Source organism: Caretta caretta, chromosome 1 (assembly GCF_965140235.1).
Source record: "Caretta caretta isolate rCarCar2 chromosome 1, rCarCar1.hap1, whole genome shotgun sequence".
Taxonomy (NCBI): Eukaryota; Metazoa; Chordata; order Testudines; family Cheloniidae; genus Caretta; species Caretta caretta.
In genome coordinates this window covers 62,471,709-62,487,957 of record NC_134206.1, presented here as the reverse complement: position 1 = coordinate 62,487,957, position 16,249 = coordinate 62,471,709, and the positions used below count along the sequence as shown (strand labels likewise).

The 16,249-nt window shown below is 38.7% G+C and overlaps 1 protein-coding gene across 6 annotated transcripts in view; it reads right to left on the bottom strand.

Moving 5' to 3' along the window:
* The window catches only part of ENOX1 (ecto-NOX disulfide-thiol exchanger 1), a 508,731-nt gene that overhangs the window by 80,013 nt on the left and 412,469 nt on the right, over nucleotides 1-16,249 (bottom strand). For all 6 annotated transcript variants that reach the window (XM_075128654.1, XM_048851020.2, XM_048851038.2 and 3 more), the window contains 2 exons: nucleotides 6,159-6,265; nucleotides 1,323-1,440 (listed from right to left, as the gene is read on the bottom strand). In XM_075128654.1, the coding sequence (XP_074984755.1) occupies nucleotides 1,323-1,440; nucleotides 6,159-6,265 (225 nt within the window). The remainder of the gene's footprint in view (nucleotides 1-1,322; nucleotides 1,441-6,158; nucleotides 6,266-16,249) is intronic.

The window sequence follows — 16,249 nt, the reverse complement described above, 5'->3', positions numbered from 1 at the left end:
CTCACCTTTTTTGGTTATTGTTAATTATAATTATTTATCTCCATAAGCCTGGACATGCCAAGGCAAATGATTATATGTTCATAAGAATCTGTGATTGCCAGCAATACTATGCCCACAGAGCCACTGTGTCAGCTCCAATCACTCTACTAATGAATACTAGAAAACTCAATCCCATACAATTATCTTAAGCAGAAATTAAAGCTGCTCACAGGAGCGTTTATTATAGCCATCTATCTTTCTGAAAACCATTTTTTCCTGTAGTAGAAGTGCCCTTTTCCTGTTCATAGTGAAAGTTTCTTTCCAGAATGGTATCCTACTTTTCAGTCTTTATTTCTGGAGATCTTTAACCTCCCATAGCCACTGGCACCTGTGCGGTAATCACTTTTCTCTTGCATATCTGTAAGCACACATATGTGTATACATGCACAGACATAGGACCCCATCCATGATGGGAGAAATGGGGTCAGGTCATAGAATCTGGAACCTGTGTGCAGACGTTTAGGTCAAATGTGTCATTGTTAACGTCTTGAGTTTGTACATATAACTTGCCCCATCTTTGCCCATATACCTCATCTCTGTCTGGCAATGAAGCTTCATCTAGGCCTTCTGCAAGGCTTTCCTTCTTGATGCTGACTAACACAGGGCTCAACCCTTGTCAGCCCCTCACAACTCTCTAACCCATTGCTGACATGAAGATCAAGAAATCAAAGAAAGGATTCAAACCAAGGTATTCCCTTCCGTAGTGCATACCAGTTACTCAGAAGTCATTGAGTCAGCCCAATATCCACCTCCTGAATTGTTTATACTGGGATAGCAGAAATATATCAAGTGTACTTGCTCTTCTTTTCATGATAGGCAAGAGTGTCAATTAATGCATATCTAGTGCCACACTTTGAAATGTGTGTCTTTAAGAGTTAATTCCATGGAAAATTCGGATAATATACATGTAAATATATTTGCTGGAAAGAAAAGGTGAGGTTCAAAGAATATTGAATGAAACACAATTTCAGCTGCTTTTATTTAAATATGACATTATTACTATCCTGGAATGAAATACAGTTTTGGAAGATGAGAAGAACCTTATTGAAAGACCCAAAATGGAAGCAACTATGGAAAGAACTGGAGCATTCTGATGAGTATGTTTCTTGGAAGGTGACAGAAGCACTATAGATACAAGTGAGAGTCATACAAAGACAAAATGTAAGGATAATTAAATTAAAAGTAGATATTCTATGTTATATAACTATTTTCTATCACTCATCTTCGTTTTGAAACGAACAGTTTGACATCTGATAGGATATTGTGAAGGGTTTCAACTTTACCTGATTCATCTATTCTCAGCTTTTTGCTGGGATTGTCACCGCTGTCATCATCAGACATTTCCATCTCCTCTTCACGGCGGATCCCCATGAGCTGTTCGCTGTGAGCATTCCGGAGTTCCTAAAACCCAAGATGACCCTAGATCAGTATTGACTTCCATGAACTGATCTCTCTATTTCTAAACAACCAATTTAAATGTTATATTCTGATATTTTAAAAAATACATATAAATAACCCATGAATATTAGTACAGAATCAGCACAAGATTCAGAGTTAGAAGGGCTCAAATTGAAGGGAATGGAGTTCTTTGTGTTAAAATATTTTAAATAACTGAATATGTCAAATATACCATTGGGAAAAAAACAACCGAGAAGATGAGTTCCCCTTGTTAAATTACTACCAGTCCTACCCAGGCAGATATATTTCAGTAATGGCAACACTTAATACTGCATGTAAAATGGATGTATAAAGGTGCTATCAAGTTGGCTAAAAAAATACTAAGCTTTAACTCTCATAAGCCCTAGATTTCTATGCCTGCACCACGGTAAACCCAATTTCCACAAATTTTAAATTCTCAGCATAGAAACATCTTTTTTGGTAACATCTGCATCTTGATATAAAACAAATGACAGCTAACAGCCTATTCTCAAAAAAAAACCCTGAAAGGGCAGACAGGCAGGGAGCCTGTATGTATGTAACTAAGTAAGTGATCAGCAAGCATGTGGGCTTTATGAAAGTCCAGAGTGTCTTTGTCCTCAAAAGATAAAACAGGACAATATTGGTGTAATGACTGGCTTTTGAATGGTTGCAGCACAGAGAAGACTGAGAGAATTCTATTTTGTCCTAATAATACTGTCAGGTGTAACACAGGGATGTGGCACGGTGATTAGTGTAGAGCTTTTCAGTCGGCAGACAGCTAATTTTTCTATCGACAAAGAGCCCAATTCCCAAAGAGATGGTTTGAAATCTTTGAAATAAGGAAAAGTCAATGGAAGGAATAAATAGTGCTGAAGGTTCCAACTATTTACCCATGTAATTAACAACAAACTCTCATAGTGGGAGGGAGAAAAAAAAGGAGGGTGTTTCCTTGGGGCTGTGCCTAGAGTTCATCAGTAAATGTCATACACTATAATAAAGGTATATGTATCTGTTAATCACTGCAAAGGCAGAGAGGCTAATTAATGGGTGTTTTACACGGGAATCATTTGAAATTCAGAAAAATGACTAAAATGGTAAATTGAAAACCAGTATTGAATGAATTAATTGCATTTAAGACAGAAATTCATAAAGCACTTTGTAATTCCATATTGAAAAGAGCCACAAACACTCTTTACTGGAGAGTATGCTTTATCTTCTTAGAAACCAAATGATTAATGTATTTTAGACTGTAAATGTCCCAGGAGCATCTATTTCAAAACTGTCTTTAGCAGCCAAACAATAATCTTCTCTGGGAACCTCAAAGAGGTCCCTTTTTTCTTTTTGTTTCCAGAAAAGCACACATAGTGAGGAGAGGTGACAAGGGAAATGTAAGCACCTTAGCAAAGGAGGGATAATCAAATAATATGATTTGAATCAAGAGAGCTATTTGTTGACATATGCATAGTATTTTACAACTGAGAAATAGGAGTTGTCCATACACATTGCCCTCAACCAGAGATTTCAGAACCTCTTAAGTTATTTTTGATTGTTTTCTTTCTCCAGAAAGAAAAAAAGAGCAACAACTTTCAAATAAGCAAAGATGTTTTGTGAATTAACATTTATGGAAAGTCCTACTTTTAGGCATTTTACTTTAAATAAATTTAAAAGCCAGCAAATGAATGATATGATGTGTCCCCGCATGAAAAGTTAGTTTAAGAAGGGATCGTTTAAATCTGCTTCTGTACCAGATGACTGGAGGATAGCTAAAGTGACACCATTTTTAAAAGAGGGCTCCAGAGGCGATCCAGTAGCAATTACAGGCCAGTAAGCCTAACTTTAGTACCAGGAAAACTAGCTGAAACCATAGGAAAGAACAGAATTACTAGGTACATAGATGAACATGATCTGTTGGGGAGGAGTCAACATGACTTTTGTAATGGAAAATCATGCCTCACCAATCTATTACAATTCTTTGAGGGGGTCAATCAACATGTGGGCAAGGGTGATCCAGTGGATAAAGTGTACCTGCACTTCCAGGAAGCCTTTGACAAGGTCCCTCACCAAAGGTTCTTAAGCAAAGTAAGTAGTCATGGGATAAGAGGGAAGGTCCTCTCGTGGATCAGTAATTGGTTAAAAGAGAGGAAATAAAGGGTAGGAATAAATGGTCAGTTTTCAGAATGGAGAAAGGTAATTAGTGCTGTCCCCCAGGGGTCTGTACTGGGACCAGTACTATTCAACATATTCATAAATGATCTGTAAACAGTGAAGTGGCGAAATTTTCAGACGACATAAAATTACTCAAGCTAGTTAAGTCCAAAATAGACTGTGAAGAATTACAAAGGGATCTCACAAAACTGAGTGTCTGGGCAACAAAATGGCAGATGAACTTCAATGTTGATAAATGCAAAACAATGCACATTGGAAAATCTATCCCAACTATACATACAAGATGGTGGGATTTAAATTAGCTGTTATCATTCAAGAGAGAGATCTTGGCGTTACTGTGGATAATTCTCTAAAAACCTCTGCTCAATGTGCAGCAGCAGTCAAAAAAACCTAACAGAATGTTAGGAACCATTAAGAAAGGGATAGATAATAAAACAGAAAATGTCATAATGCCACTATATAAATCTATGGTAAGCCCTCATCTTGAATACAGTGTGCAGTTCTGGTCACCCCATATTTAAAAAAGATATATTAGAATTAGAAAAGGTACAGAGAAGGGTAACAAAATGATTAAAGGTATGAAACAGCTTCCATATGAGGAGAGATTAAAAAGACTGGCACTTTTCAACTTGGAAAAGAGATGACTAAGGGGAATATGATAGAGTTCTACAAAATCATGAATGGTGTGGAGAAAGTGGACAATGAAGTGTTATTTACTCCTTCACATAACACAAGAACCAGGGGTAACCCAATGAAATTAATAGGTAGCAGGTTTAAAACAATCAAAAAGAAGTACTTCTCACAATGTACAGTCAACCTGTGGAACAAGTTGCGAGGGGGTTGTGAAGGTCAAAACCATAACGGAGTTAAAAAAAGGATTAGATAAATTCATGGAGGATAGGTCCATTAATGGGGATTAGCCAGGATGATCAGTGATGCAACCCTATACTCTGGGTATCCCTAGCTTCTGACCTCCAGAAGCTGGGAGTGGATGTCAGAAGATGGACAATTTGATGATTGCCTCTGAAGCATCTGGTACTGACACTGTCAGAAGACAGGATACTGGGCTATATGGACCATTGGTCTGACCCAGTATGGCCATTCTTATTTTCTTATCACTTTAACATAGTTGAAATAAACTAACAGAAAACCACTTTTCACATCTCCCTAAAAGACAAGAAAGAAAACACCCACATCCCCAACTTCCAGTTAAACAAAGACTTTATTTGCCACCCACTTGAATTATTTATGAACGAAATGCAAAATACAGCTCTTAACAATAAATTATTCTAACATTTTATTTTAAGTATCCCATTATTGTGAAGTCATTTGGTATTCGCCATAATAGCACTGATAATAAAAATTCATTTGGTATTCATGTGGATGTTACATCTAGTGCCATTGGTATTCAACTGTAATTTAGCATTAGTTAATGGGCACTTAAAACACAACCCAAATGATTTATATCACAGCACTTAAGTGTTTCTCAAACTAAGTGTGCAACACTTATTTTACAAGTGTACTACAAAATAATTAAATAAGTTCATCTTACCTTCTATAGTTTTTGCTTTGAGACAGGAAAATCATTTAGAGGACTGTAATGTTAACAATTAACATACTGTACTACAGGAAATAAGTAACTGTATGTAAATTACTTTTATATAAAAAAGAAAGAAAACAAAGACAGCGGTACTTACTTTTAAATTGCGGGTTCATAGCGTATATACTGAATTAAAATCGAAAGCTGGATGACCAATAACACAAAACAGGACTACTACTTTCTTTGCTGACACTCGTGTAAAGGAAAGTGGAATCCCAGATCTCTTTTCTCATTTTCTTTGCTCATGCTTATGACAGTCACACATGCATGGACTTGGATAGTCACCCTAATGTGTACTATTATTACATTTATACTGCTGTGTTTGCCAGCCATGAACTTAGAGTCAATACAAGCGATTGATTTGTTTTTAAAGATGGACATAAAATAGATGGGAAAGAGTACCTCCCGTCTCTGGACTGAATACACTTTACTGATTATTAAGAAAAGAAATCTTTATTTTATTTTCCACAAAGTCATATTACTATGGCCATATAATGATACAACCAGAACAAATATCTATAATATATATCTGTTTTATTTAACAAATCTCAGTGCCTTCCTAAAAATGTATCGTTTAGTATGAGAAAGACTTAATTCTAAAATGTATTTATTTTAAATATCTTCGCTAATTTCTCCATTTCTTTTCATTATTTCAGAGTGGTAAACATATTCCTCCAATGATTTCCCATTTCTTGTAAAAGAAAAATAAAAACACATTGCTCTCCAACTTAGTGTTATTTAACAACATTTATTGTAATGGGAGCAATGGGAGCAATACATACTGTAAATGAGATAGTATAATGGCTAGCTGATTAACTGCTAAAACTACAGCTGTAAATATTGCTGAATGCTGTATGTCCAGCTACAGTCACACTTGTTCTGTGTCAATCCAGCTGTGAGATGATGGATAAAAAGTAATAATAAAATCACCAACCTCAGAATGCTTTCGCCAAATGTCTATGTTCTTTCGCTGAGCTTTCGAGAAATGGTCCCAAGCTTTTTGTCTGGTAGAAGCGTTGAAAACGGCCACAATCTGCTCAACTTTGGTGAACAAGGAAGTCAAACAAGACAAGCAATTTATGTTGTGATCACTATAGAGAAGCAAAGCAAAGACACTAGGAGTCTATGGATGATGTCATTACTGAAATAACATCATCAATATCAATCCAATCATGTGTCTTTTGTACTTACATTTTACCAATGTTGGAGATGTCTCCCTTCAAGTCTGTCTCCATAACTTTAGTCTATACAATCTACAAACATATACTGAAGAATTTGCATGCAGTTGCCTCTTGTGCATAATTTGTGTGCTGTGTGTATGTCCATATAAATGTTGGGGGAGGGGGATTGTGTGGAGGAGGAAGACGTGTTAGAGGCAAGGTGTGAGGTGGGCCCCCACTCTAATGACATTATCCCAAAGAGGGCCCGTGAAGCTAGAACTTTGTATTAAACCAGACCAACAGCTGAGCTGTTGTGCTGGTCTGTCAGTTTAACCTGAATAAGCACCATTTTTGTAGTGAAGTTCTCTATGATTTATCTCTCTGGATTCGTTGGCTAAACTAGCATTATCTGTTTTGTAAAGCTACCATGTTCTGTCTTTAAAGCCTACTAGAATCAAGGAAAGGACGGTGGAACTCTGCTCATGTCCCACTTCCTGCGCCACCTGAGCTGGTAGCTCCATATCTTACCTCACCCACATACTTAGTTGCTGTTTTCCTCTCCCCTTGTGATTCATTTCAAATCGTGGGACTTTAAGGCTATGTCTACACTAGAAACATTACAGTGGCATTGCGGCAGTGCTGCATCTGCAGTGCTGTTGTGGGGACACTTACTACAGCGATGGGAGGGGTTCTTCCATTGCTGTAGTAAATCCACCTCTCCAAGAGGCGGTAGCTAGGTGGATGGAAGAATTCTTCCATCAACCTGGTGCTGTCTACACTGGGGCTTAGATTGGCTTAATGATGTCTCTTCAGGGGTGTGAATTTTTCACACTCCTCAGCAATGTAGCAGGTTGACCTAACGTTCTAGTGTAAACTAGACCTCAGCCTTGGAGAATACAGTATAGCCAATTCTGCATTGGCTTCCCTAGAATGGGCTAGACAATTTAATAGGTTGTTTTCATTTCTGACTTCTATGATGTCAAACCAATGTATAAGGCCATGGATGTTTCTGCTAAAATGATCAACAGTGAAACAGTTAGCAATATTGGTATTTAAACTTTCATCCTCAGACTCAAGAGTTAATCACACAGACAAACGGCTTGCTTCTCTTTGCACTATTGTTCCAAGCTATTTCCAGATTCAGGAAGACAACACTAGGTTGAGTCACATGAGGAAGCTTTTCTTTAAAACCACCAAGGCTGGTTAATTAACTGCTAAAAGTACAGCAATAAATATGTTTAATGAAATTTTAAACTCTGCTTAAACTAGATAGGCTGTTTAAGGAGTACTGGAATGGCATTCTGGTTCAAGTTCTGACTGGAGTCACAATAATTTCAGCATATTAACACTTGCTTGGCTCCAAAGGTAGAGTTATATAGGAATGGAATTAAAATGTATATATTTATTAAATTAATTTAAAAAGATTAGTGTACCCATGATTATATGTATATAAATGAAGGCTAGAATTTAATGGTTATGCTGCATTAGTGACCCCGGTGCACAAAGAATCCTACTTAATTAACAATCTGTGTTTAATTAGCAAATGGAAATTCAAGTAGAAAGGATTCACAAAGATATAAGAAATCCTGGTTTACCATTTTCCACTAAAAGGTATTAATAGGATCATCTGAATTTTGTAGAAACCTTTGAACTTTTAAATGTTTAATTAAAAAGTTCTTTCTACAGGTGCTAACATCTATCAGAAATCTTTATCTGATCATTTCAGAGGCTCTCTTCAGTGAAAACTCAAGGCAGAAAGAGATCACAGAGATTTCCTATCTTTCTTTTATAGGCAAAGTGAAGAGTGTATGGGAGGCCTTCTTCAATGATCAAAATTCTCAGGTGTTCAAGAAATAAATCAAAAAATAAATGTTAAGTGTGCAATAAACTAAAAAAGTCAAGTGGTTATGCACAATATTTTCCAAGCTACAGCTCTGGATATAAATAAAGGGAAAAAACTAGGAGAGAATGCTAAGTGCCCATTATAATTAACATAACAATTAATAATACTTAGCACTCATAGCGCTTTTCATCCGTAGATGTGACAGGAGGACTTTTGAATTTCCTAACATTTATATATTAGCTCTTATAATACTTAGTTATTTTCATTTTTTTAAAATAATTGAATATGGATATGTGGAACCCAATCATGCAGTCTTCACTCTGGCAAAAATTCTATTGACTTTATTTGCCGAAGTCAAGTCTCTGGAAATACAGAGAGGCTCCACTGACTTCAATCGAGCAATGACAGTTTGCACCAGTTGAGGGTCTACCCCTTTAAGTTTCTCAGCTTCAGCTTAGAGTAAACCCATACAGGAGATATCAGGTTCAGAGAACCATATTTGTAAAGCTATTTATGTGCCTAAAGGTGCAGATAGGTGCTTAGTGGGGTTTCAGAAGTGACTACATGCTTAACTCCCATGGTGCCTAAATACCTTTAAAAATCTGGCCCTCTGAGCCTAACTCTTCCCTATATGAATGTATTCTCTGCCATACAGAGACTACTCAGGGGGCAGAACATCAGCTGGCGCAAATTGTCATGGTTCCATTGTAGACAATTGGGCCAATGGAGTTATGACAATTTGCATCAGCTGAGGATCTGCTCCAGAGTTCTCACTTCCAGTTTACTCATCCTTCCTTCAGGGATGAAGTTTGGCCACAAATATCTAAGGCCCTCAACCTTGGTTTGACCCCTGAAGTTCCTGGAGGAACTGTGCCAAGAGGTGCTCCCTGTCTAACTACTGACCCTGGCTCAGCCACTGTGTAACATGGCCAAGGTCCCTACCTGTAAAACGGGGTTAATAATTCTTACCCATCTCTGTAAAGTTCCTTCAGTTCTGAGGGTGAACAGCACTGTAGAGTATAAGTGCTTTGTATTATTATTAAGTATCATTAAATATTCACCAACAAACATCTGTATAAAATTATATAACAAAAATTTCATTAGCCATATGCAAAATTGCTTCTTGTTGAGAGAGAATATAGGTAACTGGCCAAATTTAATTTTAAGAATATCATTGTTCTGGAAGGATGCAAAAACCCCAATTCTTTTTGTCCTTCAATATAATTCAGATTTGTTTCCAATTTTCCTAAAAACTCACTCTAAGGCTTTGCGATACTTTGTGTGGTGTGTTTCACACAAAGGATTATTATACTATTGTTTTTCTGCTGAGTTTTAAACCCTGAAAACCAGAGTTGATATGTAGGTGTCAGCTAATGGTTCACAACTGCAACATTACTACAAAATAATTTATAATTGGTGGAAACTTATATTAGGCATATTAAAGAGATACTTACATCATCATTGTTCAATATTTGTTGCCATAAACAAAGTGGGCCAAATTATGATATTCCTCTTAAATGTACAGTATATATATATATATATATGAACTATAAATCTAAGGATGTAGGGACAAAGAGGACTGATCTTAGGGAGAAGTGGAATATTTACAGTAGAAAATATGCCATAACATAGCAAGTTTACTGAATGGAGAAAAGATGGGGGTAAAGGTCTATACAGTTCTGTAAATAGGGAGACTATGGGAGAACATTTGTTTTCCACTATGCACATTAAATACATTCTTTCAACCACCTACACAAGTTAAGGCTGAAATTGCATCTTGAAGTTCCACTGACAAGAACAAGCAACTCAAATTGTGCTTTGCTTGATATTTCATTGATTATTATGCATAAATGAAGATCTTATTCCTTTTATGCAATAAAAATGTACATAGGCAACTGAATGTCTCACAGTACTTTACAATAAAAGGAAACAATGAACTAAATAGAATCCAGCTTGGCCTAAACTCAAAACAAAAAATCAGAACTCATATCATGGACAACTAATTCCAAAATTGAGGGGTATAGAATGAAATGGTCCACACACGAAACGATTGTAGGTGGAATAATGGAATATGCAGCAATTTATCTTAGAAAGATTTTAAAATGCATGACAAGTGATACTGAAAATAAAAGAAGGATTTCACCCATAAAATTAACGTTGAAAGGAAATTTTACAGTCAACATAAACATGATTTTGGAATAAGGACTCCAAGACAGGAAGAATGTACATAGTTAGCCTGGTCTTAGTCAAAAGCCTGTCTGCTGAGTTCTGAATAAGCTGGAGTCTGCCAATCAATTTGGCAGGGAGCCCAGCAAACAAAGAATTACAGTAGTCAAGGCTTGATGTTATAAATGAATGGCTTAGAGTCTCCAGGTCAGCTGTGGATAGAAAAGGGCGTATTTCTGGCAACTGTCCTGGTATGCATTTGGTGACATATTGACTATGTTCCAGCATTGAGTCCAAGACCAAAATTACTCTCGGCAACTTGACATGTGATGTTGACACAATATTTCAGTTAAGTGGCAAAGGAAAGAAAGATACAGAATTTTATAATTAATCAGGTCCAAAGAGAAGTATTTGGGTTTCAATGGTATTTACTTTCAGAAAAGAATTTATCTTCTGCACATTAACAGCCAAAAGACAATAGAGCCCATTCATTGTTACCCAAGATACACTGCCAGAGGGAGAAACAGATGTGAATGTCATTAGCAGAACAGAGCAGGTAACCTATAAAAGTTAAAAATACCACCCATGAAATGCAAAGCACAGGACTTAGAGTAGCATGTGTTGGAGTTTGCTAATCAATTAGACATGCTATGACAGACCCCATAATGCATTTGTACAACAGAGACCTACATTGTACTGGCTGTGCAATATACTACATCTACCAAGAGTAACCAAACACCATGGTTTGAAAAGAAAATGAGGGCAAAGAGAGAATGACCGTTTGCTACAACTCAGTCAGAAAATAACAGCTTACCAGGGTAAATATACCTCTGTGTGACTGACTGACAAACTTCCTCAGAGTTGCTGCATTTTCTTCAGGTTAGAGCTACTGCATTGTGAAGGGAGGCTGCCACACCTGCCAAATTTCCCATCTCAGAGGAAAATTTATGGGAGAGCCTAAGAGAAGGGAAGTTCTGCAAGGAACCTCCTGAAGAGCTTCTCCCACATTGTGTTGGTGGGTGGGTGGGTGGGAGGGTTTGCCACTGGGAAGACTAAAATACCCACCCCAAGTGCCAGGAATCCTAAGGGATTAATGAGAGACCAGGCAGCCATGCAGAAGCTCTGTGTGCCCTGTTGTCTATTGGTTTGCTGGCCACAAGGCTTCAATGGAGGCTTGCTACCAGGAATACCTCCTTGACATGTCTGCCCTCAAGGTCACCCTTAAGAGGAAGATCCTCACCACGCAGTGGGTTCTCTGGGAAAGGATATGCTGCCCCAAGTTGCATAGTGTTTCTTGGGATATCTACATCGTCTCAAGGGGAAAATGATGTGAATTTCTCTAAACTGCTTCACACCCAATGCAGGGCCACTTCCCACCACCAGCCCAACCAGCCTGTGCCTTTCCCCTGTATGGATCTCAGCTTTGGAGAGATCCATGAGTAGGGGTCTTGGGAAGGGAGATGCTGCCAGATAGGCACTGAACCATCCCTTCTGCATGAGAAGGATAAGAAATGAGCATGAAGGCCCCCCTCTCTGCATGGATCTAATGGGTATGATTCATCCCTCTCTTATTTACATACTCTGTCCTCATGAAATAGCCACAATGCATTTGAGAACAGATAATGTGTCCAGTATTAGGGGGTTTCTGGGTCAGGAACATTGACCCCAACCACAGTGTCCTCCTGGCCAACATTACTATAGTCCTCCTTCCAGTCACTGCTAATTCTTAAATAAAAATCCCCCTTGGCTGGGATATCTAAAGGTCCTCCATAACCACAGAAAGGGAGTAGTGTCTAGGTGTACCATATGTGTGTGGTATAGCTATTTATACAAATACAGATTATATAGAATCATAGATTTGTAGGACTGGAAGGGACCTTGTGAGGTCGTCTAGTCCAATTCCCTGCACTCATGGCAGGACTAAGCGTTATCTAGACCATCCCTGACAAGTGTTTGTGTAACCTGCTCTTAAAAATCTCCAATGATGGAGATTCCACAACCTCCCTAGGCAATTTATTCCAGTGCTTAACCACCCTGACTGTTAGGAAGTTTTTCCTAATTTCCAACCTAAACCGCCCTTGCTGCGATTTAAGCCCATTGCTTCTTGTCCTGTCCTCAGAGGTTAGAAGAACAATTTTTCTCTCTCCTCCTTGTAAGAACCTTTTATGTACTTGAAAACTGTTATCATGTCCCCCCACAGTTTTTTCTTCTCCAGACTAAACAAACCCAATTTTTTCATTCTTCCCTCATAGGTCATGTTTTCTAGATCTTTAATCATTTTTGCTACTCTCCTCTGGACTTTCTCCAATTTGTCCACATCTTTCCTGAAATGTGGCGCCCAGAACTGGACACAATACTCCAGCTGAGACCTAATCAGTGACACCCCCCACCCCAAATAGTTCAATTTTAAAAAATCAGCCCCTGCAAGCTCCCACCTCACCCCACATTGATCATATTTGTACAAGTCAATGTTATAATGTTGGTTGTTAAGAAGTTGGGTGACTGGCAGTGATATTACCTGAGTTTTGCATGTTACAATATACAAATTACCTCATATAAGTGGAGGGAAAAAACATTTATAAGTGTTTTTATTCATTCCGCCTTGCCTAGCTTTTCCTCTGCAACAGAAATTATAACCCCCCTCCCTTCTCATGATGTCCTTCTAATTTACTGTCATTGGCCTGGGCATAATTTGGGGGCAGCATGGGAGGGCACTGCTCCCACCTCCAAACTGCCTGCCTCAGGCAGGCATGGAATTTGCCTCCCATGCATGGCCCTGTTGGCCTGGGTGGAGCTGCACCCTCAAATACATAAGTCAAACTATGCCTATGATCATTGGTTGCTGTTCTTGGAATGTGCTTTTCTCTTACAGAGAAACAGGATGAGGAAGACCTAAAGAGGGAACATCCTGGGAATACTGAAACTTCCATGTGCCTCAGAATCCATAACAAAACATGCACACTCACTTGTTCCAAGCACTTATATTAATAATTAAACAACACTTACTTCTAGAAAAGTAGAAACACTTCTTGTTGTATGTTGAAACAACAGAATGTACTTAAATTAAACAGAGCTCACCATGTCCTACAAGGGATTGCTAGGAAATCTGTCCGAAAAATAAATGTTGAAAATCTTTTAAGATTTGAAATGTGGTTTAATTTACAATGAAGAAACTGGCAGTGTAACAAAGGGCTTTGGCATCCTGCCATGCAATAAATCACTTGAACTTAACAAGACCACTACACCTACATGTCATTTCTCAGCAAACTGGAACCTGTCACCATGCCAGTGTGATACAGTAGGGCAGCTATAGATGCACAGTACCTTCTCTGTTAATGCTGACATTGTGTAGTAAGGAATAAAGCTTGCGGGCTATACTCTGACATCACAGAAACAAATCTAATTCAAAGAAAGAATCTGTGGATGCTACTATCTTGATCACCTTGACTGGATTTTCTGCTATCCCTAATGTACTGTGCAATTAGCGGATCTCCTTGATAATTGGGACTGATGTGGTTTTTGTTGTAGTTGGCAGATAGTTCTGCAGATAGTTGAGACTGTCACAGCTACTTTTGTGTTTTTATCTCATCAGGAAAGAGCTCCAGGAGGAGGTCCTGAGAGGAAGAGGCATCATAAATGTGCCTGGGCTCTGACAGGTTCCCCTCTGGGTAGGGACTCTCCTGAAATAACAACGTACCAGAGCAATAGAACATGACAGCTTTATGAGGCTCCTTCTTCTGAATGAAGACCAGGAGGGTACATTTGTTTCAAGTGTCAGATGATTTCCTTTGCCGAGGGAAAAAGACAGGGCCTCATTTGTCAGCCAAAAAGTCATCTGTCTCATCCGAAAAAAAACCTTTCTAATTTCTAATGCTGGAGAACATTTGCTTCCCCCCATTTTGCTCAAACCCCTCCAAGTCTCCATCTGCACCCTGGGCATACCATATGCACCCTGTGCCTTCCTCCTCTTCTTTGCTGCCTCCATTCTCACTCTCTCCCTTTTGCATCCTTTCTCCCTCTCCCTCTCCAGCTTTCCTTCCTCTCCTCCTTTGCTCTCACATTTCTGCCCTGCTCACACCACCTCAAAAATCTTTATAATAATAAAAAACTACAACCTTTGGGCCAAATCCTGTGAACACTTACTACCAGACAGAGCTCTCTAATGTGAGTGTTCCCAGTGAGGGCAGTAATCATGTCAGCCAGTAATATTAGCAGGGTCTGGTCCTTCATTTATAAACAACAAACTGCATCAAGTTTTAAAAGTGCAGCAATCATGAAGTGTGCCCAACTAACCAAACCATTCACTCTACCTCACTGGTATAACCCCTGTCCTCTCTTCCCTGCTTCAGTTCCTTATTATCTTCACTCACCACATCATGTCTGCAGAGTATTTAGCTTCCACTTCAGCAAAGCATTTAACATCTTCTTAACTCCTTACCTATTCAGAAAAGCACTTCAGCATGTTCACTGACTTGAGTGGGACTTGAGCCATTGCTTCAGTGCTTTGAGGCTTGATCCTGTTAGGTGCTGAGTGCCCTCAACTCCGATGGAAGTGAACACCTTACAAGATCAAGATGACTAGGGACGGACTGCTGAACTGAAGCCTTAGACTGAAAACTCTTTAGAAGCTAACTCTTTTATTTGATTGTAAAGCACCAAGTGCATTTATAGGCCTATATAAAACAATACATAAAAATAATAGTGAGAAGTCTTATTAGTGAAATCCTGGCTCCACTGAAATCAATAGCAAAACCCTTTTCGCTTCGACGAGGACTAAAATTACACAGTACTGGAGAAACAAAGGAATCCAAGACAGTTGAAACACATTGAGGGAAGTGATTATCTCCTCTATTTGGCACTTGTGAGGCCATATCTGGAGTATTGTGTTCAGTTTTGGGTCCCCCACTACAAAAAGGGTGTGGACAAATTGGAGAGAGTCCAGCGGAGGGCAACAAAAATGATTAGGGGGCACATGACTTATGCGGAGAGACTGAGGGAACTGGGGTTATTTAGTCTGCGGAAGAGAAGAGTGAGGGGGGATTTGATAGCAGCCTTCAATCCTGAAGGGGGATTCCAAAGAGGATGGAACTCGGCTGTTCTCAATGGTGGCAGATGACAGAACAAGGAGCAATGGTGTCAATTTGCAGTGGGGGAGGTTTAGGTTGGATATTAGGAACAACTATTTCACTAGGAGGGTGGTGAAGCACTGGAATGGGTTACCTAGGGAGGTTCACCATCCTGCGAGGTTTTTAAGGCCCGGCTTGACAAAACCCTGGCTGGGGTGATTCAGTTGGTGTTGGTCCTGCTTTGAGCAGGGGGTTGAACTAGATGACCTCCTGAGGTCTTTTTCCAACCCTAATGTTCTATGACTCTATAATTCTATGACAAAGGAATGAGCCATCAGACAACATTAGGGGTGGAGACCATGGTTATACAGTAGATAGAAAAATGTGGCAAGGAACAATAACAACACAGGACACACCTGCATGAAGTATTTCATCCTACAATAGGTCCTCTGCCATTGCAACAGCATTTTGGACAAAACATTTTAAAAAAATATCTGTATGAAAGAATATAGAGACTCAGTTAAGGCTTACTAAAAAAGTTATCAGAAAAAAACCAAACAAACAAAATGCTGAATTAATATGCCAGCCCAAGGGGCTGAATGGATCATAAAGGTCTTTTACAAATATATCAAAGGAAAAAGAAGTACCAGAGGATAATTATATTAATGATTAATTTTTTTATTTGTATTCCATTAGCACCTAAGGACAAGAGGCCCCATTGTGCTAGGCACTATACAAACAGTTCATATGAGACAATCCCTGCCCTGAAGAGCTTAATGATGGCTTGAAA